General features: G+C 47.5%; 1 protein-coding gene across 3 annotated transcripts in view; it reads left to right on the top strand.

Annotated features, from left to right (window-relative positions):
* Window positions 1-22,790, top strand: part of DNAJC13 (DnaJ heat shock protein family (Hsp40) member C13) — a 2,820,731-nt gene that overhangs the window by 1,737,670 nt on the left and 1,060,271 nt on the right. For all 3 annotated transcript variants that reach the window (XM_069648714.1, XM_069648713.1, XM_069648715.1), the window contains one exon: window positions 17,015-17,060. In XM_069648714.1, coding sequence (XP_069504815.1) covers window positions 17,015-17,060 — 46 coding nt within the window. The remainder of the gene's footprint in view (window positions 1-17,014; window positions 17,061-22,790) is intronic.

Here is a 22,790-nt window from a genome sequence, read left to right as displayed (position 1 = left end):
GGAATCTCCTCAAGCAAGGAAGTTCAGGGGATCCGCTACAAAGCGCTGTGCTCAGGAGGCCAAAAGTTCAACACCCGCTTCGCATGGTGCCCCGGCTGAGGGGATGGTAAGCTCCAGTGTCAGAGCACTGATTACTATCCACAAGCACCCGCAGGGAGGAGACCTGTTGAGTTTGCCTGGGGAGGTAAGGCTCCATGACTCTGCAGCCCTCGACCTTATGCCCGAAGAGTAGGTCCCGTCACTGGCTATAGGGAAATCCCTTAGCCATGCTGGCCTAAACACTGTGGGCATTATTTTCTCGAAGTTACCAACGAGCCAGAACCCTGCCCCCTCAAACAAGCAGGCCTTCTATAATTCAAACACAAGACACAAGGGACACTATACCATCAGAAATCTATCTTAACCGCAAAGAAGATGAGGGAAGATCAGAACAGATATCCGCTATAAGAACGCTACACAACAACCACAAAATGGTCACTCGCAGAATAGTGTGAACAAAAGTACCTTATAAGAGAGGACTAAAGAAACAGAAACGCCGGCAAGCTTGAACCCCAGCCGCTTCCTTGTCTACTCTCAAAGAATGCTTTGGGAAAAAAGTGCTACGGGACGGTTTATCCAACCAATACCTTTCAGATGCAGAGTTGTTGGCAATTGTAGAAGACACCGCTACACATCTCACAAGTTTAAATCTTCCATCTTCGGGGTACACAACTTCCAGGAGCGACTGTACAACTTCAACTTGCAACAACCCCAAAGTCCACCATTCAAAAATGGCATTTTGGCAAGCCACTGACCGATCAAGCTCGGAACAAAGGGCTTGCCTTGCTCGAGGAGAGCATGAACGAGCCGACCCAGAATCTCAAAGTCCCCTCTGCAGTCCGAAATTACCGCACCTAGACCACAACAAAGATTGAACAGTGCGGCTTGAAGAAAAAAACAATGCTCAGGAGGGTCCAATCGAAAGAATTAGAGGTGGCGCCCCCGGCGAGCTCAGAGAGCCAGTGTTCTCAGACGACTCGCGAGAGTCGGAATTTCTCTCGGCCCCCAAACGGGCTCAAAAGACAGAAGATTGGTTTATTCAGCCATCTCGAGTCACAGGCAAGAGGAACAACTCCGTAGCTACGGACCCAGTCGTGAGTAGAGATATAAGCACAAGAATTCCTCCATCCAACCGACGCCCAATTGAAATTTCGTCAAAGCCTTCAAACGAGTCCCCTCAAAAGAAACTCAATCCAATGACTATCCTTTCGACAGTTACCATTGCGCTGGCCCCATTTGGGAAATTCTTCAAATCCCTCAATGACACCTTAAAGGACCAGAATACATTGATCGCCTTTATGCACACTAAGCTCAACTACCTGGAAAGATTTGTGGCAGCCAAAACTCAAGGCAATTTTAATGGGTGCGATATTACGTCGGAAGAAAGATCGTCTGGGCTTTTATCCCGGCCCAGGACACCCAGCCCACGAGGCACTGAACCAAAAACAGTTGTCACAGGGAACTCGGATGGATGAGTTTGCCCCCCCATTCCCCTTTCAATCAGGAAGAAGCCCAAAAACATCCCTTCAAGAAAGGGCCGCGGACGGGTGGGAGCGACCCTATAGGTCCCGTAGCAGGACCAAACCCTGCAGTTCTCTTGCAAATTCAGAGGCTTGGAAAAGACGCTAATCAAACCAAGTCACGGAAGAGCAACACCAGCATGGTTAATGGCTCAGTAGCCCTGAATCCACCGGAAAGCATAACATCGACATCGACCACAAAAGTCAGCACCACCACGGTGGACTCGAATCACCCAACATTTGATATTTTCGCTCAAAAAGGGGGCTCTCACCTAGAACTAAGTAAGAAGAAAGTGGAGCAGCTGAGAAAAAAATCTTATGAGGTCAAGCGCAGACCCAGAAACAAAATTTTGAAAAAAAGCCCAAAGTTACGGGGCGCAACATTAGTCATAGTTAAACAAGCGAGAGACGCCATCACGACCAAGAGCCCCGATAAGACGGACCCCCACAATCAGGGAACGAAGCCCAGTGAAAATGAGACCTCAGTGAGCTCACCAGATCTAATGAACATGAGTTTGTATACCGTTGACGACTCTGAATCCGAACTCCTAGACATTCCCCAGGAAAAAGGAAAAAGATCAGAAACCCAGGAGAACATGGTCGCGGTAGAACCTAAGATGAAAGTAATGTCCATCGACACACCCTCCCCGAAACACCGAATATTGTAGGGAGCTACAATCAAAAAGCAGAATGCCAGCTCGCCAATTGTACTGAAAAGTATGTCCCCAGCAAAGAGGACCCCCCACACAGCCTAGCTCCTCATCCCAAAGAGATTCAGAAAGAAACAGGGATGTGGTAAGGAGCCTTCGGTGCGATGTGAGTGGAAGTACAAAGGAAGATCCAGCTCTGAAAAAGTGGCGGAAGGACAATTCCTCGCCCCATGTCAACATCCACTATAAGTCACAGGTGCATGAGGCTAACCAAAGAGAAGACGGAAGCTCCAGCCAGAGAAGAACCCAATACACTTGGTCACCCTTCAAACCAAAGCAAAGGTCCACTCGAATGTTTAGACTCCAAAGAACTCACGAGGGGAAAGATAACTGGACCCTGAATTACAGGGCCCTATCAAAATTATTCAATCAGGTGAATTCTCTCCTAACTTGCCCATGAAGGACATTAACATACGTGAACCAAACCCCAATGGAAGGAAGGACAGTTCTTATCTACACATCGAAACACTACATACCCAGAAACTCCTGTGGAGAGCAAAGGAAAAACTGAGCTTCCTGGGGTTCAACCCAATTGATGCATCAGACGTCCCGCCTAGGGACACTTACCATCATGCGAGTCCAAATGCCCCTAATTTCAACCGATCTTAAGCTCAAAGAGACCGATCAAGGGAAAAATCCCTAGGAAGAGCCTCTACAGTGACCAATCAGCGAGGGTCCCTGGCGAGCAATCTCCCAATAGCTTTGTTCCCGAGTAGCAAAGGAAAAAAGGCAGGGAATGGAATTTGGGAGCCAACAGAGAAAAATTATCTAAGAGTACAGAGATAGATTGAGGCACATCTCCTCCCCAACGAAACCAGACAGAGAGAGTGAAACCCTAAGGGACCTCGCTCCCGTACGCATATAACTTCTTCCCAAATTAAGAGGGATCATAAGTTGGCGACAAGCCATAGAGGAATTGAGAATAAGACCTCAAGAGCCAATGAATATAAAAGAGAATGGACCATGCCCACATCGGCCATCATGAGGAGAGACTAGCAACCACAAGAAACAATGGGAAGCCCCCTGAATCGTGAAATTCCCAAGGAGGCTCCCAAGCCCAAGCTTAAAAATGGGCTCTTGGTACACCAGGGGCTTCACTCGCTTGACTTCAAGTCCGATGTAAATTTGGCAAAATTCGACGCACTCGGTCTGCAGGAAACCTGGCTTATCACAAAACCTTTATTAGATGGATTTGAATTGGCCCATTCACCAGCACAAAGGGGCCCTAAGGGAAGACCTAGATCTGGCCTCATTATCGCCATTAGAATGGGCAGTGTACTACATCTGAAAAAAATCATAAAGCCAACAGAATTCGTCCTAGCCGTTCTTATTGAAGGGCTATCAAACCACAGTGATTGCAAAATGCAGGAGGAGATCCTATTGATTAACACCTATTGGAATCCAAAAAGAGTGACAAACGAGAACTTCTTAGAACAAATGGAATCCTTAATAGACATGACCCTGATTAACCAAAAGGCCACTCATAACATCATAGCTGGTTACTTGAATGTCGACTTGGCCATCCGCCTGCATAACCCAAGAGGAAGAGCCCACTTATGGACCAAACTCATGGAATCCAGAGATTTACATAACCTTCACCAGGCATTAGAGACTAACACCCCTAAGATCCCAACGTGGGAAAGAAATGGACAAGCAGCAACAATCGATTATATCCATGTCTCACAAAGCCTCCTGATTATAACGCAATCATTTAAAGTGATCGAGACAAAACATAGTGATCACAATATTCTGATCTCAGCCTGGTACAGCCAAAAACCTAAAGAACGCTTCATGAATGCAAACCTAGAAGTCAATATAATATAAGCGGCACCAGGCTAAGACTAACGTTAAAGGCCATCGACCAACTTATGAAGAACTACCTCTCCCGAAAGGCAGCTGACAATGTAAAAACGAGCACAGCCGACTATTCTTCAGACCTTGCAGTATTCAAACCAAAAAAGGCAATGATTCCTAAGCATTTGGCATCTACTTTACATGTATTCAATGAACAACTTGTAGAGAGAAGAAAGCTAATTAGAAAGTTGAGACGTGCAGCGAACAAGTCACAATCTAAAGTAAAAATGGAGGCGGCCAAGAAAGCACTGAAAAGTTACCAAGCCTGGTTGAGAAACAGCAAACATCAACGATACCAGGAAGACGCTGAGTCAATGCTCTGTGCAATATTTGGAAAGAAGACCAGGGATTTCTGCTCATTAATCGGGGGAAACGCAAAAGGAGAAAACTCATCCCTGCAGAACTCGGTGGGCGACCAAAAGTGGGTAAAACACTTTGAGGAGATTTACAGCCAGCCCATGAGAATGAAGAACTTGAACACCACCCATACCAGCGCAAAATGGCAGATACCTACAGACCACGACACGATCCTAATGAAAATTTAAAAAACTCACCATCTGGGCCAGCGGCCCTAGATTCGTTATCACCAATTTTGATATAAAAAACACACAGAACCCTGGTCAGTTTTCATCATGGAAGTGTTTAAAAACTGTGTAAGGTCTACATCAATTCCGCTCTCATGGAAAAGGGGGATAGTGGTGCCGATTTTCAAGACTGGCTCCAAGGACAATCCTAACCACTACTGCCCGATAGCCCTCCTTGATTCAATAGGGAAACTCTTTGGTTCACTGATTTTGGATAACCTAGAGAAATGGACAATAACCTCGAAAACCGCAGACCCCCTCCAAGCAGGCTTCATGAAAAACCTGGGGACGACCGCGAATATACTGGCGCTGAGCTCATTGAAAGCCGAAGTTCTTGAAGGCCGACCTAAAATCTACATGGCATTCATCGACCTGGTACAGGCTTTCGACCAGGTCGACCGAGCCTTGTTATGGGAAAAACAAGAACATCGCGCATGTCCACCTCAGATCTTGAATCCCATAAAAGTTCTATATTCAGGAACCTTTGTGTGTCCACCTCATTCAAACAGGCCGGCTATCCTCGTGGATTAAAACTGGACGGGGAGTGAAACAAGGATGACCTCTGCCGCCGGCCCTGTATAATGCCTACACAGCCGATTTTATGGATTAGGAGAAGAGAGTTCGATCCTTTCCACCAGCCCTGGGCGAGGAAAAAATATCAAGACTGCTTTACGCTGACTATATAATTCTAATGGACCAAACACCGATTGGTTTGCAGAGACAAATTACCAACCTTGCTGCATACCCGAAAGCCAACAAACTCCAGATGAATCCGGAGAAAACGAAAATAATGGCATTTGAAAAAAACACAAGGAAAGCCGAGACCTTCATCTGGACAATCGACGGTCAGCTGCTGGAATTCGTGAATAATTTCTGGTACCTGGTAATTACATTGAGCAAAAGCAGCAAAGAAGTCCCGATGCAAGAGTGCCTAATGACTGAAGTGCGCCTTATGATTACTCAGACCAGAGCCATCGCAAAAAAATATGGTCGCTTCACTCTGTCCCCGACTTTGACATACTATAAAACGAAAGTTATCGCTAGTCTCACCTATGGCACGGAAGCTATGCCCGGCCTACCAACGAAGCTCTGGCCCAAGTTCAAAGGGATATACTGGAGGAAGGTCTGAAATCTCTGACAATCACTGCCGATAACTTTGATGAGGAGAGAACTCTTGGCTCGGAACGAAGCCATGCTTTACAGAAAAACACTGCTGCCTTCACCTCCATATATTCTAATGGCTATCGACAAAGAAATACGAGCAGGGTCATGCAAAATATTACAAACCTGGGCATCCATGAATAAATCTCTTCTGGACTGGGTAGGCAGCTCCGAAGAAGAGTTGATTAGTAACCCAGAAAAAGTTTAAAAAAACAAATACTTGAAAGAGATTGGATGCAAACCCTGGAAGAAGCGAGTTCCTCTAAGTTGACTCTAGACCTTACTGTAAACACGACAAATGTAAACGTAATAAGATCTTACCTGGCAAAATGCCCGGACAGGAAACTAAGTGAAAACTTTGAGAATTAGTCTAAACATCTTGCATACAAAAGAAATTCTGACAAGGACGAAACAGAGTGACCACTACCTCATGCTGCTATTGTCTACAACCAGAAACGAAAGAAACCATCAAACACCTCCTGGTAATTTGTCCGGGGGTGATCGCAACACGCTCACTCCACCTGGGTCACCTATTCAGAAACGTACAATATTACGATTAAGAAGAATGGTGGAGGAGGCTGATGAGCGGGGAAAAAACTGGTTGTATTATTTGAGAGCCTTGGATTATTCAGCAGGCGGACAAGTTCAGCCACAGATGAGGCAGCAGCTAACTAAGAAACAAAGGGAACTCCAGCGTAACATTAAAAGCTGAAGTCAAGATGGCCAGGAATCTGACTCGATTAATTAGCGAAATAATTAATCTTTTAGGAAAAGCCTAGTAAAAATTGTCTTTAATAGCAATTGAAACAAGTAATAAAAAAATAAATATGGTTCATTTACTCACTTGTGAATTGGTTGTGCCTCTTACCCAAAAGTAATGCTTTTGGCTTCACTAACTATTTCTTTCGGAGAATAGGTGTATAGGTTCTTCAACTGGGTCTTGCTTTCCCCTAACTAGCTGTATAGCCTGTTTAGAAGAAGTCTGCCATAGGTTTTACCTACCTAAAATAACATTGAGTCATTCATAAAGTGTAACATTGGGTTTTGGTTTCCCTGGTCTGGTTTACACAGATGCTAAAACAGTCTTGGGTCTATACATACATTTACGTTGCTGACAGGGTCTACTACCCTTGTATTACAGAAAGTAATCTAAAATTAACTAATGGTTTTTACTCCCCATCAATAGGTGTTCCCTATACTAAATGTGTTCGATAAGGTCTGACTTACCTAGAAATACTGTTAGTTTTCTAAATAAGTTCCATTCTTTGCTCTGTATACTTTATAAAAATACAACCCTATGCTTTAATGTGTTTATATGATCTCTGATAGTACTTATTTACCCAAGATTTACCTTGATCTACTTGTATTTATTTAAACCCTTTATATTTACAATACATAGTGGTTCAGTGTTTCTTTGGACCATATATGTATTACCATTTTTTTGTACTCATTCTACAACCCTCTGTCCCTCCTAAGATAAGCCGGGCTGTTGTGTCTGCGCTACCATATACTCAAGTGGCACAGCCTTGTACTAAGAGTGGAGTTGTGTGCTGTCTCAGTTGAAAGGTTTTACTAAGCCCTTAGTTGGACTTCCTAACAGCCACTCAATTACAGCACAAAACTGTGTGCAGTAGAAGTCTCAATATCACTTTAGTTTTCCAGAACTATTACAAATTCTTACAATGTAACTTTCGCTTGATCTCATTAACTAAGGTCTACCAGGCCAGAGAGGATACTGCTATATGATTAATAAGATGCGACTAGCTGAGACTGTGGTGGTTAAGTGTTTCTCCAGCATGGGGTCTGGCATGGATTCACATGCTCATGAATATTCCCCGTCGTCAGGCTGGGAATCCTCGGTAAAGAAAAAACCAGTATCAGTTTCGTTTCTGATCTGTCTTCAGATTTTTACCGCACGTTCAAGTGTTGGGATCCTCGTGCTATTGCTCTCGAGCGTTAGTGCTATTTTTTCATGTTTTTTTCTCAAAAACTTCGATTTTCCGGTCAAAAGAGCCTCAAGCTCCAACATTTCTTCATCCGATCATCGGGGCCCCGTGTCGGATTCGTCTACGCCCCTCAAGGGTGAAGATTTCGTCGAGCCACGCTTTTGGAGGACTCCAGAAGTTTCTCAGGCCCATCTCGGACATGGCCCAGGAGAAGGGAACTCGACGCCCGGAAAGCTGTTCAGGGTCTGCCCTGGATGCCAGCTTCAGAATGTCTTTAAGGAGGACGAACACTCCTTTTGTCTGTACTGCCTACATGAGGACAAGACGCACGTGGAGAAGGACTGTGCGTTTTGCAGCAATATGTCGGAGCGGACCATGAAGGACCGCCATCAACGTCTCGCCAACTGGCTGGAAGGGAAGAGCCCGTCAGGCGAGAAGAAGAAGAAGAAATCCGAGCGGTCTTCTAAGACCTTTGAGGACGCCCCGGCGACGGGGGTCCAACACAAGGCCAAGCACCGCGAGTCCGCTGGCACCGGGAGCGCCGAACGGTCGGGCTCTACGGGCGCCAGGCAGGGCGCATCTTCCCCGGCACCATCAACCACGAGCCAACGCTCTGTTTCGGGTAAGAGGAAGGCCGAGCACCCGGCGAAGCTCCTGGAGAGGCCCCGGTCGAGCTCGAAGGCCCCATCGGAGGGAGAGCGAGGCAGTGACCCTCCCCCCAAGTAGAAGGTGGTGAGCGCACCTAAGGTGGTGAAAGCCTTAATACATCTGGCCAAGGCCTCTATCGAGACAGTCGCGGCGGCCCTGGCTCAGCCTGTGGAGGCTACACCAGTGGTGGCGACCTCGGGGCTCAGTCTCCCTGCCACTGCGGAGGGAGTCCTCTTTTATGCCCATCGACAGGACCCCCTTGAAACTTCCGACGGAGAAGAAAAAGGGGGGGCAGGAGGTCGTCGTGGATTCGGCCTCAACCTCTGAGGAAGAGATGATCGAAGTCTTAAGCCACGGCGTTGGCGTGGAAGAAGACCTACCCGTTGGGAGGGACCCCGACGTGGGAGACGATGATAACGTCGAGGGTGCCGACGGGGCCCCTGACCGCCCGTCGGAATCCACTCAACCAGTGCCGCAAGACAACTCGGCGGCCATTTTGTTGGCTATACAGTCCTTATGCTCGGAGATAAGGACGAGACTGCCGTTACCACCAGCGGAGGGAGCCAGGCCCTTCTGGGAGCCCTCCCCCTAAGAGAAGAAGGATTCATCCTCCACCTCCTTTTCAGCCATCGCGCCCTGTTCAGCCCTCCTCCCCGTCCACGACTCGTGGGGATGATACGGGGACTGACACGGCCGCGACGGGTACGGACGACGAGGTTTACGACGAGGATCTGCCGTCGTCACCTCCCACCCGGGCTTCCCCGCCCGACGAGATTGGATCGTTTCACTCCATGATCTCCAGGGCATCCGAGCTTTTCCAGCTCTGCCCGGAAGAGAAGAAGAAGGAAGGTTTCCTTTATCAACGGCGCGAGGCCAAGAGGAAGACGGTCCTCTCCGTACCTCTACTGGATGATATTTGGGATGAGGGCCTCGCCCTCCTCAAGAACCCATCCACGACGCCGGCTAGAAGGGATCGGTACGAGAAGAAGTACCGGGTCCTGGATGCGGCCCCCTTGTGCCTTTGGGCACAGCCGACCCCGGACTCGGGTCGTCTCCGCGGCGGCCAGGAAGAAAGCGGGGGGGGGCGCGGCCTCTACGTCAACCTCCCCGCCGGACGGCGAGGGAAAGAAATTGGATACAATGGGACTCAGGGTCATCTCGTCTGCAGCGACGACGATTAAGGTGGCCAACGCCTTGGCTATCGTTGCCCGCTACGACAGGGAGTTGTGGTACAAACTGGCCCCCCTGCTGGACTTCCTACCGGACGACAAGAGGGCGGATGCCCTAGAGATCTTGCAGGAAGGAGAGGTGGCGTCGGACCACGCCATTACGATTGCGACGGACATCGCTGACACTGGATTTCGCCAGTTGGGCAACGGCGTGTGCCTTAGGCGGCGTGGATGGCTCAAGGCTACTGACTTCCGTCAGGACGTGCAGACCAGAGTCTTGGACATGCCGTTCGACGGAAACAACCTGTTTGGGAAAACAGTGGACGATTACCTTTAAGCCATCAAGGCAGACACGGAGATGGCCCAGGCTCTCGGGGTTCTCCAGCAACGGCGGCCGCCCTTTCGGAGCGGCGGAGGCAAACAGGGTGCCTCCAATGGTTCCGGCGGCGGATTTTCCACCTACCGTCAAGCAGCCCGTTCGTCGTCGCAGGAAGCTTACAGGGGACGAGGCAAGTCAGCCGGTCCCCGCCGTCGTCGCCAAGGAGGTCAAGGCGGCAAAGCCTCATCGAAGCAGGACTGAACCGGCCGTGGGGTCGGGCCCCCACCGAAGTACCCCGGTGGGAGGCCGGCTGGCAAGCTTCGTCAGCGTGTGGGAGTCCATCTCCACCGACCGTTGGGTGCTGGACGCCCTAGCCCAGGGTCACGCGCTCGAGTTTCTAAAGAGGTGCCCGCGCATCCCCCCTGTGGCCAGGAAAGAACATCACGTCCCTCAACTTCTCTTGGAGGTAAAGGCGATGCTCAGGAAGGGCGCCATCGAGCTCGTCCCAAAGAGGCTTCGGGGCTCCGGAGTTTACTCAAGATACTTCCTCGTGAAGAAGAAGACGGGAGGATGGCGTCCCATCCTGGACCTACGACGACTGAACAAATTCATCAAGGCACAGAAGCTCCGGATGGTCACCCTCCAACACGTCCTGGGTCAGCTGGAGGAGGGCGATTTCCTGTCGTCGTTGGATTTGGAGGATGCCTACTTCCATATTCCCATCCTAAAGGGACACCGAAAATTTCTCAGGTTCGTGGTCCAAGGGCGTCACTATCAGTTCAGAGCCCTTCCCTTCGGACTGAGGTCGGCACCCAGGGTGTTCACCAAGTGCCTCGCACCGGTGGCGGCGCAGCTGCGCCGAGAGGGGATCCACGTCTACCCCTACCTGGACGACTGGCTCATCCGAGCGAAGACGAAGGAGCTCGCCGTGGAGCACACGGCAAGGACCGTCCAACTTCTCACGGACCTGGGATTCTCCATAAACTACGCCAAGTCCCACCTGGTGCCCGCGCAAGACGCACTGTTTCTGGGAGCGAAGCTCGACACAGTGTTGTTTCTGGCCTATCCGTCGGAGGAAAGGACGAGGGCCATTTTGGGCAAGGTGCAGCGGATGCTGGTTGCGGACGCGGCCAGAGTGAGGTCCATCAAGTCCCTCCTCGGAATGATGTCTTCCTGCATTTACCTCATCCTCCTGTGCAGGCTCCGGATGCGTCCGTTGCAGGAGTTCTGGACGCGCGCTGGATCCAGACGACGGGCAGCTTCGAGGAGAGGATCACACTCGACGAGAGTTTCCGACGAGCGATCCGGTGGTGGGGCACCTACGCGCATCTGATGGCGGGCATGGACTTCCAGACCCCCGGCCATCAGGAGACAGTGACGACAGATGCCTCCCTGGAAGGGTGGGGAGCGCACACCGAAAATCTGCACGCGAGAGGCATTTGGCTCCCGATGGAGAAGTCCCTCCATATCAACGTCCTGGAGCTCCGTGCAGTGTTTTGGGCCCTCAGGTCCTTCCTTCCGTCCCTCAAGGGCAAGGTGGTGAGGATCTTCACCGACAACACCACCACCATGTTCTACATCAGGAAACAGGGTGGAACCAGGTCCCCAGCCCTGTCCAGGGAGGCGCAGGATCTGTGGCATTGGGCCGTCGCCCAAGGGATGTTTCTGGTGCCGTTTCATCTGGCAGGGATAAAAAACACCATCACCGACTCACTCAGCAGGGAGCTGCGCTCGTGCCACGAGTGGGAACTATGACAGGATCTAGTGGACCGCCTCTTCCGACGGTGGGGCACACCCCAGATCGATCTGTTCGCGACGGCGACGAACTCCAAGTGCCGGAGGTTCGCCAGCAGGTTTCCCCAGCCGAGGAGCATGGGCGATGCTTTCTCGTTCCCCTGGGAGGGCCTGTTTCTATACGCGTTCCCTCCATTGCTGATCCGGCTCATCAACCAGCTCAAGAGGTCACGGTGCAGGATGATCCTCGTCGCCGAGGCAGATATGGTTCCCGGACCTTCTGGACTTGTCAGCGTCCCCGTCAATCAAGCTGCCAGGGGACGCGGATCTTCTCTCCAGGGAAGGAGGCGCCATCCTCCATCACGACCCGAAGTCGCTGAACTTGCAGGCCTGGCTCCTGCAGCGTTAGAGGTTGGAGGATACGACATACCGGCCGACTGCCGAGAGGTTCTTGCAAAGGCCAGGGCGTCCTCAACTCTTAAATGCTACGGACACAAATGGAAGAGGTTCTCTGTCTGGTGCCACGCACAGAAGATTAACCCTCTACGGATTACGGCTCCCCAAGTACTGCCGTACCTACTGACGCTGGCCAAGGCTGGACTGGCACACGCTTCCATCAAGATTCATCTTGCTGCGATCTCCCGATACACCAGAACCACGGGGCGGACGTCTTTGTGGTCTCATCGTCTGGTGAAAGAGTTCATGAAGGGACTGTTCAGATCGTTCCCGCCGGTGAAGGCTCCGGCCCCGGCGTGGGAGCTCAACGTGGTGCTGACCAAGCTCATGGGACCTCCGTTCGAGCCTCTGCACTCGGCTCCGCTCAAGTTCTTGTCGTGGAAAACAGCGTTTCTTGTGGCCATCACCTCCGCACGACGGGTGGGAGAGATCCAGGCCCTTTCCTGCAAGGCCCCGTACTTGACTTTTCACGACACGAGGGTAGTGCTCAGGACACACCCCTCCTTCATGCTCAAGGTGCCGTTGGACTTCCACCTCAACTAACCCTTGGTGTTGCCTGTTTTCTTCCCGTCGCCTTCGTCGCCGGCTGAAAGGACTTTGCACTCACTGGATGTGGCTAGAGCGCTGAAGTTCTAAGCGCTGAAGTTCTACGTGGACCGTACGAAGTGTTTTCGGAAGACGTCACAACTCTTTGTGAACTTTGGACCTGTCAATCCGGGGAAGGCTCTCTCGAAGGCTTCCATTTCCAGATGGCTCTCCGGCTGTATCATGTACTGTCATCGGTTGGCAAACCGACCGCTGCCTGGCCGTCCGATAGCCCATTCCACCAGAGCGATCGCAGCTACCACGGCGTTCCTATCTGGTGTGCCCTTGCTGGACATCTGCAGGGCTGCTACGTGGAGGTGGACGCACACCTTCACGAAATTCTACTGCGTCGATCGGGATTCCAGGGAGGAGTCCAGGGTCGGCCAAGCAGTGCTGCGCAACCTGTTCGCCTAAGGTGAGCCTGGTGAGGAGGCAAGATTTGCTTAATGTTGAGTTTGATGTAATGCTTAATGTTGAGCCTTTGCCACCTCCCGTGGTTGTGCATGTGTGTACTGCTATGTATTCTTTATTCATGAGCATGTGAATCCATGCCAGACCCCATGCTGGAGAAGGAACAAGTTACTTACCTGTAACTGTTGTTCTCCAGCATGGGTCTGGCATGGATTCACATGCGAACCCTCCCGCCTACCCCTCTGCAGCTCTTCACTTGGTCATACTGCCACTTCACGTGCTACCAAATCTGAAGATGGCTGCCAGAGGCGGGGCTTAGGTAGAGGGCAGTCATTGGCTGTGGTCAGTATGACGCAGAGATCAGTGATTGGTTACTACTACGAAAGACAGATCAGAAACAAAACTGATACTGGTTTTTTCTTTGAGGATTCCCAGCCTGACGACGGGGAATATTCATGAGCATGTGAATCCATACCAGACCCATGCTGGAGAACAACAGTTACAGGTAAGTAACTTGTTCCTTCACTTACCTACTAAATTTTAACCGTACATTTCTGAAGAAGCAGATATCCATGCATCACACTTTCCCCATCCAGGCTGTTCCTATCTTGCCTTCATACTCTTCTTGTAGATTCCTTAGTCAAACTATCCGTAGGCATCTGACTGCAGTTTGATACATTTCAATTACCTAGGAGCCGCAGCAGAGACCCAGAATTTAACAATGATGCTGCCATATCACCGGTACCATCACTTCAAAATAGTGAAAAAAAAGGAACAGACGTGTCTGCCAAAGGTTAATCTTTGTGTAAAGGCTGTTTTGGTACAGTTACCCTATTGCAGACTTTAAAACCACATACCGTAGGGTGGGGCAAAAGCACCCAACCAAAATGAAAGCCAAACATCTCTTAAAGGCAGTGTGGCAAAAATCAAGCTCAACTTTCAGTAGGGCTAGCAAGCAGACAAAAAGGTGCAGCGAGTCCACACACTTATCCATTGAAATACTGATGTATAGAAGAAATCTGTTTGAATTGGTACTAGAGCACATAACACATTATAAAATAAAAATATCAAAATATAAAGATAACACAATATAACACGCAACATATAATGTGGGCGGGAGGGAGAACCAGACATTTAAAGAAACATTTTAAAATCCCTAGTGCTGCAGTACATATAATACATTGTCCTACTACACACAACCCACTTCTTGTATCCCTACTATCTGGGGATAGATGCAGCATATAAAGACAATGGTGGGAACCAGACATTTTAATGCACAGGAAATGTCATGCAACCCCCTAATGCCAATACCAACAATTCACAATCTCTAGGAATTGATATTTGAATAATACAATGCATACAAAAACTGTGCTAGAGGGTGAAAAACACATCCACAGGCCTCAAAATAAAACAAGGTATATTTTAGACACAGTTACCATTACAATAGACATCTGTGAAAGTCACCACCTTGCTAGGTTCAGATTACAAGGATCCAGTTGGCAGAGGCTTGAACCCTGAGCCATTGAAGACCCTGACGAATGAAAGGAAAAATAACTGGCCTTCCCACAATGGAACTCCTCAAGCCAGCAGAGAAAATACAAGTGAAGACAAGTAGAGGAAGACAAGGAAACCCAGCTAAGAGTTCCGTCAGCTCGCTTGGATGAAGGAGGGGGTGGCTCAGCAACAGAAGATGGTCCCATGGTGAAGGTGAGCAAAGACTGCCCAAAAAAATATGAGGTGGGTAATGGTGTCCCACCACTCTACGGCAATTACAAGCACCAAGGCAGGATACCCTGGCATTAAATGGCAAGCAAGCATCAGCGGTAGAACGGCCAATAGACAACCCACCGGGAAGGCCCAGCATGAAAACCAAACTGAAGTCAGCAGGATGACACAGCAATCCCACCCTGGACTTCTTGAAGCAAAGGTGGGAAACCCTGTAGGAAATCCCCCAGCAGCTAAGGCCTGTTTTTACTCACTGAGATTACTTAGACTAGCTTTCCCTTTTATTCTTATGAATGTTTATGCTTTAGTGGTGGGAGCTTAAGTAAACTCACAGCGGGACTATTGCAATAGTTTTTAGCAGGGGTGCCGGCTAAGCAGGTCCATTGACTTCAAAAGGTGCAAAATGCCGTAGTTTGGTGTTTGGGGTCAGAAAATCTACACCCATCTCTGGGTTACAGCGATCTCTCCACTGGTTAGCAGTGGAGGATAGGATCAGGTTTAAGATCATTTGCATGATATACAAAAGTCTAAATAACTTGTCTCCAGCATATTTGACTGAACAATTAAGGTACTACCATCGTACCCGGGTTCTCCGATCCTAGGGCAAGTTACTCTTGAGGTTCCCCTGTCGTCCTGTGTTTTCAGAAGCGACCAAAGATTTTTAGTTTTTGGCCCTTAATAATGTAACCATCTTCCATTAGAGATTAGGAAGCTCGAGTCCTTTTTGACGTTTGTTAAAACGTACGTGTTTACATAAGTACAGGAATGGCTAGATATCGGTTTGCAAAATTGTCTGTCCTTCAGCTTATGATTGGTTAAACCTGTTACATTATATGTCATCTGCACCTATATTCGATTTGGTTTGTATGGAGCGCGTTACAAATGTCTCAATCATCCTGGTTCTTCGAAGATCCAGCGACAAGAGAGTGAGAAAAGGCAGGCTTTCTCCTTAATTACAACTACTCAGAAGGTCTGATTATAACCAGCCCCACCAGTCACAAAAGAGGAGCCTAGGGGAAAAGGGGTTTGTTTAACCAACAGTTATGGTTGGCCCTTAAGACTGCCACACAGCCCAGACCACCCCCACAGGATGCGAGACACAGAGCGCAGGGACAATATACAATCTGCAATGTGGGCTCATAAAGTGCCCATGTGCACAGAACGTCCATTTTAAGTCTACCTCATGGTTCACTAGAACAAAGGAAACCCTGAAATACTAAATGGTGCTGAGCACTTCAATAAAACGCTTTGGTACTCCAATGGCTACCAAAAAGGTACATTGGATTTACCAATGCAGTACCCCTGATGAAGCCATACCTAAAGTACAGCTGCCACCAACCTACTTCCAAAACCAATGTAGAGTGATAGTGCCTTAGGGCACAAATAGAAGCACCCCTGAGACTGACAAATGATTGCTCGGGCAGGGGGACTTCAGTAGAAGTCTTTTTGTACACCAACAATAGATTAGTGATCGAATAATGGATCCAGGGAAAAGTAATACCTTTTAGGGGCCCTAAAATGTGACCCTGAAATAGGAACTTTTCGGAAGGCAGTCTGAGGCTGGATTACTGCTTTAAAATCCATTAAAAATGTTACTCAGAATACCACACTTGCAGGAACTTCTTTGAATCTGCTCCTCCCTTAGATGGGGGATATTCCTAATGTGGGTCTACTGTTTAGGAGTTACATCTGGACTGCTTTCACCAGAAGTGTACATTTGAATTTCAGGTGTTTTAAGTTCCTGGACCAGAGAGTTGATTAAACTATGTTTTCACAATTTGGCAATTTATGAATGGTAAAGCTTGCTGAGCTAATATGTCCGGGTTTATATTTGTGTAAACTGAAAGCTACATATTTTGGTTGGGCTGATTGAGCCTTTGATCGTGTTTGTGTCATGCCAACTGTAACAAGAACCAATGAACAATGTATTTTGTGATTAAATTACTGGTATTGTAATGGAATCACCTGTTCATGTGCTGGTAAATGGGGATTGTACAATACATTTCTTTGAATGCAAATGTTGCAAACAAAAACAATCCATTTCATGAGTTATTTCATATTTGTCCTGATTTGCGCCACTCATCGCTTTTTATTTTGGCACAAGAATGCAATGATTTATACAACTTGATCTATAAGTGTCCTTTTATTTTTAGGTTTCTGAAGTACACTCACACAAAGCAGGCTTTCAAATCTGAAGAGGTATGTAAAGATAAGCAGTTGTGACAGTTGCAGATATATATATAGATCTGCCAATGAAATGTTTAGTCATCTTTTGCAGGCGGATGTCTGGCATCCGCCTGGTGTGGCGTGTATTGTGGTCACATGCTCTGGTGGTGGACATTTTATTTTCGGCTGGGAATCCTGTGCCAAGCTGAACATGTAATAAATGCCCTGTGTCTTACTTATGCTCATGCCTTTTGCACCCTACTCCTACCAGACAATCTTCACATGAGTCTTTCTCTCATTTTGTCTCTCCTGAGTGCATCGAACCCTGGGTTCCTCTCTGATCTTGCAAATTCTCTTTCCGTTTTCGAAACAATGTGTACTACTTAAAACTGTTCATCCGGAATGGAGAGACTCCGTTGGCATTAGTAGCACACAAAATAAATAAATCAACCAAAGTCCAACAGCCAGCATGTTGTAAAAGGGTTTTGTTTATGCACCGCCTAGCCAGGTATTGACTAATGTAGAAGGTGTCATTTCTCAGGCTTTAATACTTATGTGAGAGATTATCAACGCAACACAACTCTGAGATGGACGTCCTATAATACGATGCAATTGCTATAGGAGTGGATTTTTTTAAGCAAGTTTAAACTGAACTGGGAAAATTAATTCCTTTCCATACCTTTCAAATTTGTATTGCTTTATTTAGAGGAAACTTTCAAAATGCATACTTTTAAAAGTAGTGACGGTTTGCTTTTGTTATGGTTGCATGTGGCCACCAACAAATGAATCCCAGGAAAATGGAGGGCAGCGTGGAGTTTTGGGAAATGGGTCTGCAAAGGCAGAGCACCAGGATGTCTGCAACCAATTTGCTTTGTGTAGAACCTTACCATTGCAAATCATTTATATGGTGTCATATTTGATGTCTGGAAAGTTACTCATCCGAAAGGAAGGCAGTGAATCCGATTTGCTGTCTATGATTTTAGCTTGATTGTTACACACATTTACAGGGGCTTTTTATATACTAAAGTTTCAAAATATAAAGAAAGTATTCCAATTTATGGTAATGTTAAAAATAAACCTACGTAAACTGTATGGCCAGTAATACAAACTGCCATTTTGTTTTTTAGCACATTCCAAAGACCTTTGTTTCCAATTGATTGGTCCTCACAGATTCCTCATTCTTAGATGTATATTCTCTTGCGGCAGCAGATCTTGGAAGCATTTCGACAGCAGGAAGTGTTGTGTGTTGTGTGGTGTTGGCGTTGTGGTCATTCTGCTCTCTTCATCTTCGAGGCAGGACGTGCCGTTGGTACAAAAAGCTTGCACCTTGACCCCAGTTCCTCTTTTGCACATGCTCAACATGCTTCTCTGGAACAGATTTTTTTCTGATGCACTTACATTCAACATTTTGCTCCAAACTGTCGGCACCTAAACTCTCCTGTTTTAAAAAGTGTCAGGAATGTGATGCCAAGACGTGACTAATTGGCCCTCACAAGGTCTGTCTCTGCTGTCTTGTGCTAAACATGATGTGGTTCATACTGACACGAAAGCATTTAAGGAGAAATCTTCAAAATTGGCTGTCAGGAATTTGCCATCTAAATCATCCTGTACAGCCCAGTTGAAACACAAATCTTCTGAGAGGAGAAGCTTTGAGGAGATTGAGAGATCCCCAGAAACACTGAACAAAAGAGCCAAAAATCAAAGTAAGAGATTCCATTCATGGAGCATATCTTGTCAGTCCTCCTTCCTCGAAAAAGAGAAGCCACAGAAAAGAAGCTCTTCGACTGACTCCTCACCTGAAAGATGGGAACGTTTCCCCTCCAAATCTTTTTTAGTAGAGAAATGGGAGAGATTCCATCAAACATGATGAAAGTCTTTTGCTAAAGTGGACCCCCTTGGTCTCACCTTCGGAGACAAAAACAGAAGGCAGACGATCCTACCACATACAACAAAGCTGACAAGGTGTCATGATCATCCTGTGCACCCGAAAGCCTGAGCATGCTTCCGACCTCGAAGAAAATGTGTGTATTGGACACCATCTGCGGTTCAGAACCTCTGTGTTCTTAGAGGTTGCATTGGTACCTTCTTCAAAAGGCCCATTGTGTCCCCAATTACGTTCACACCAGAATGAATACACCCCTCTAGGAACATGAGGCCAAAGGCGATCTTGTAAGGATAACCAGTTTAATCTTACAAATGAGGATGGTAGCAAAGGACTCTGCTGCCTGAACGGTCTTCTGTCCCTCTTCCCGTTCCTTCCTGACAAAGTGGTTTCAAGCAGGGGTTTATATAGGTCTGACTTGCCATGGTGTTGTCACTGGAGCTGGATCATGACTTTAGCCAAATCCGTCGTCCTTCCATAACAGGGATGCTCCAAAGCCGCCTTTCTTCATTGTCAGCAGTTTTGTCAGGGCACGCTGTTCTACATTTGCTAGCTATCCAAAAACACACTGTAGCTCATGCTGTTAGGGAGAATTCTCATTCTATGGCTAATCTCCCTTACCTATAGAGTCCCCCAGCAGCTTTGCTGGTTTTGAAGGATTTGTTTTTTTCTCCTACTAAGAGTGAGACTCTTTTTCCCACTCTTAGGCATATTTGCTGTGTGTGTTCTAGGCTATTTTTTGTGTTAAATGTCTATGGGATTTATCTCAGCCTCATAGGAACCATCTTTATACACATGTTACACAGCACCCTCCGTGCAGTGACACAGGGCTGTCGTAGCGACCCCCAAACATAGACTCCATACCCTGGGACTGACTACTGTCTCCCATGGCATGTAAAGTCCCCATTGACGGTTCCATGTGATATTTTCGACGCAAGCATATCGCGATACAAAAATTTCACCATATTTTTGCTGTGAAAATAACACATGGACCCTGCGGGGAACACCCCCGCACCTAATATTTTCGACACCAAAAATATCGCCTAAGGCCGTTCTCGACGACCATATGTACGGCGATATTTTTGGTGGCGAAAATATTACCTGATACCCCATTGACTTTACTAGTCACTGTTCAGGAACAAAACCAGTACAACCCATCTTACTATGGAGGTACTGGCAAGGGTTAATAGTTGTTCCCTGGTGTTCATTTTCGAGAGGGTACCGTACAGTCCCTCTCTCCAAAGTTTCTGGCTGGTGGCAGTGGTTACTACCAAAAATATTCGACCGCGAATATTTCCCTATTGGATTTTCCCATTGTTCGAGGCTACCACATTTACTGACAGCCTCTAACATACCGCTGGTGTAATTTTATATCAACTTTACTCCAGTAGGTTTTATTTGCCAGAACTTTTATATAAATTCTTTCTCGTGTCTTTCTCTAAGATCCTAACCTAGGTCGGGGATCCTTTGTTCGTCCTTTTGGCGGGCTTCTGCCAAGAAGTCCTCCTTTCGGCGCCACTGAGTCTGGGTTGGACCCATTGTGTGGGAGGGGGGAGTAGACCCCCTGGACAGGGTTGCCTCAGCAACCCATGTTGCACTCTGCCCTGATAGGCTGGAGGGTCTCCCGCCAGGATGATCACTCCACTGTGTGAGTGACAGCTAGGCTGTATGAATGGGGGCCTTTTTGCATAAAAGCAGGGTCCTGAGGACTGGAAGAGCAAGACGTCGCCACTGAAACTAAGAAGCCGGAAAGGAGAGAAGCCAAAGACATCTGCACCAACTGAACCACCGGTGTGAAGCCCTGCTGCAGCGTCTCACCACTTTTCTCCACACAACGAGAGAAAATCTTCATCTGCAAGAGCCTTCTTCCCTTGAGCTGGTGGGGCCAACCAGTTTGCCAATCGCCTTCCAGGACCTGCCTTGGTTGAATCGCCAGTGCCCTGCACTCGGAGACCGGATAGCCAGGCACCCGGACCGCGATTTAAAGGAGCGTACCTTTTATTTCGTTTGGCAGCACTGCGGCTGGTTTCATCCCTGGGCATTGTAGTAACTCGGACCTTCCTCCACGACGAGAGTCTCTGTTCCTCTGCTGGATCTCCCGAACTGCAGGAACTGCCAGGAACAACTGCCACCGCAGGAGCCTCTTCTACATTTTAAGGTACTTTGTTCCGCCAGGCCTCCCTTTTCATTTGGTAGCGCTAAAGGTATTTTAAATCCTTTACCTACCTGCTGGGTTGGCCGCCCCTTTCATCTAATATTGTCTTTCACCTTCTGCAACCACCTTTTCGAATCATTTAACAAAGACTTGACTGCAGCTACAAGAACATTTTGCTCCTGGGCTCTTTGCCCTGTACCACTGACTCGGGCACAGGCCTATTGACTCTGGCTGAATCTGTTACAACTGCCTTCTCTAGATTGCTTCTCACCTAGAAATGTGTTGGTGCACCTACTTCTTATAACCACCTTTTCCTCCCCACTGTTAAAACTTGTGAAGTGCCATTTTGCTCGGTTTTCACCTCAGTATTATACATGCTAAAGTACTGCCTTGCCTAACTTGTTCACAAACTTATTGGGAAGTGTTGCTAGGGTGCCTAAGATTATATTCCTGTATAACTTGTTCTTTCCCTCTCTTGTGAGAAATTGATAGTGCCATTTGTGTTTGGTTTTCACTGTGCCGTTTTGCTCAGTTTTCACTGTTGCTCAAACTTGTCTACAATTTAACTAGGGAGTTGTGTATACTTTTCTTGACTGGTTTTTAACTTTCTTTAATAACTGTGATTAATGTGTTGAACTAGAAGTGTTTAAAATAAATATATATATTCTTTTTAATACAAAGCTTTGGTCAGTGTTTCCTTGTACCATAGTACTGTAGCCCTATTGTGTAAACCCTGAATACCTCTCATCTCCCTCTTGAGATAAGTCTGACTGCTTAGCCAAAGCTACCAACGAAATCTTTGTGGTACAGACTGATACCAAAGGGGATTTATTGCTCTCACCTTTAGTCTTAATCTTCTGTAGTGCTCCCTAAGGAAACTGCACAGGATTCTGTGTAGCACATGCTTTCCTCCATTTTGCTAACTATGCAAAAACACACTGCAGCTCTGCAGACTTTTACAAACCTTGAGGCCTAGCCCAAAGAAAACTATACATTGTTATCTATGTACAAACAATTTTCATTCATTCTATCCATATTTCACTCATCGTCCTCACGTTATCTGGGTCCTGTAGTTTCCTCCACACTTATAATTTATCCTATTCTGCATTTGCCGCACAAAACGTGCAAGTCCTATTATTAGCATGCATGGACCTTTGACGGACAGTGGACACCTGGTGAGTCAGGTCGCGCTGGCCATAGTGAAGAACACCACACACTAAGCCTGTGGTCTATTTACATCCCACAGGCCATATTCCTTCTGGGAGGAGGGGGTGTTTGACTCCTCTACAGCACAGCACTAGCTAAGCTTTTAAAATGCCTGGGATCTGACATTCCAAATCTATCCATCTAATAATTGATTGCGCCTTATATTGGACAATAACTACTTTCTTCCATGCTTGCCTATGTCTGTGTATGTGATTTATGCTTGCATGAGGGAGCCTTCCCAGTGCCCCTCTTCTCCCCTAGTCCATTATAGTGTCAAAAAGAGGTCTTCCCTAACTCTAAAGCGCTTGGGGGTTTGGGAGGACCCCGATTCCTTCCCAACATTCCCCCCCTTCCGTAACTTCTATAGTAACGAACACATCCCCATCCGACATATCTACAACCCCAAGAGTATCAATTTGAGTTTGGCTGTTTATTCTATGGCAAGGTGCATTAGAACCCCCAACTGATACCATCATCTTTGCACTACTAGGTACTACATTGACACAACATCGGAGACCCA

This window comes from Ambystoma mexicanum, chromosome 2q, assembly GCF_040938575.1.
Source record: "Ambystoma mexicanum isolate Mex_15411 chromosome 2q, UKY_AmexF1_1, whole genome shotgun sequence".
NCBI lineage: Eukaryota > Metazoa > Chordata > Amphibia > Caudata > Ambystomatidae > Ambystoma > Ambystoma mexicanum.
The sequence above is the reverse complement of the archived record's forward strand: the minus strand, read 5'-3'. Positions and strand labels throughout refer to the sequence as shown.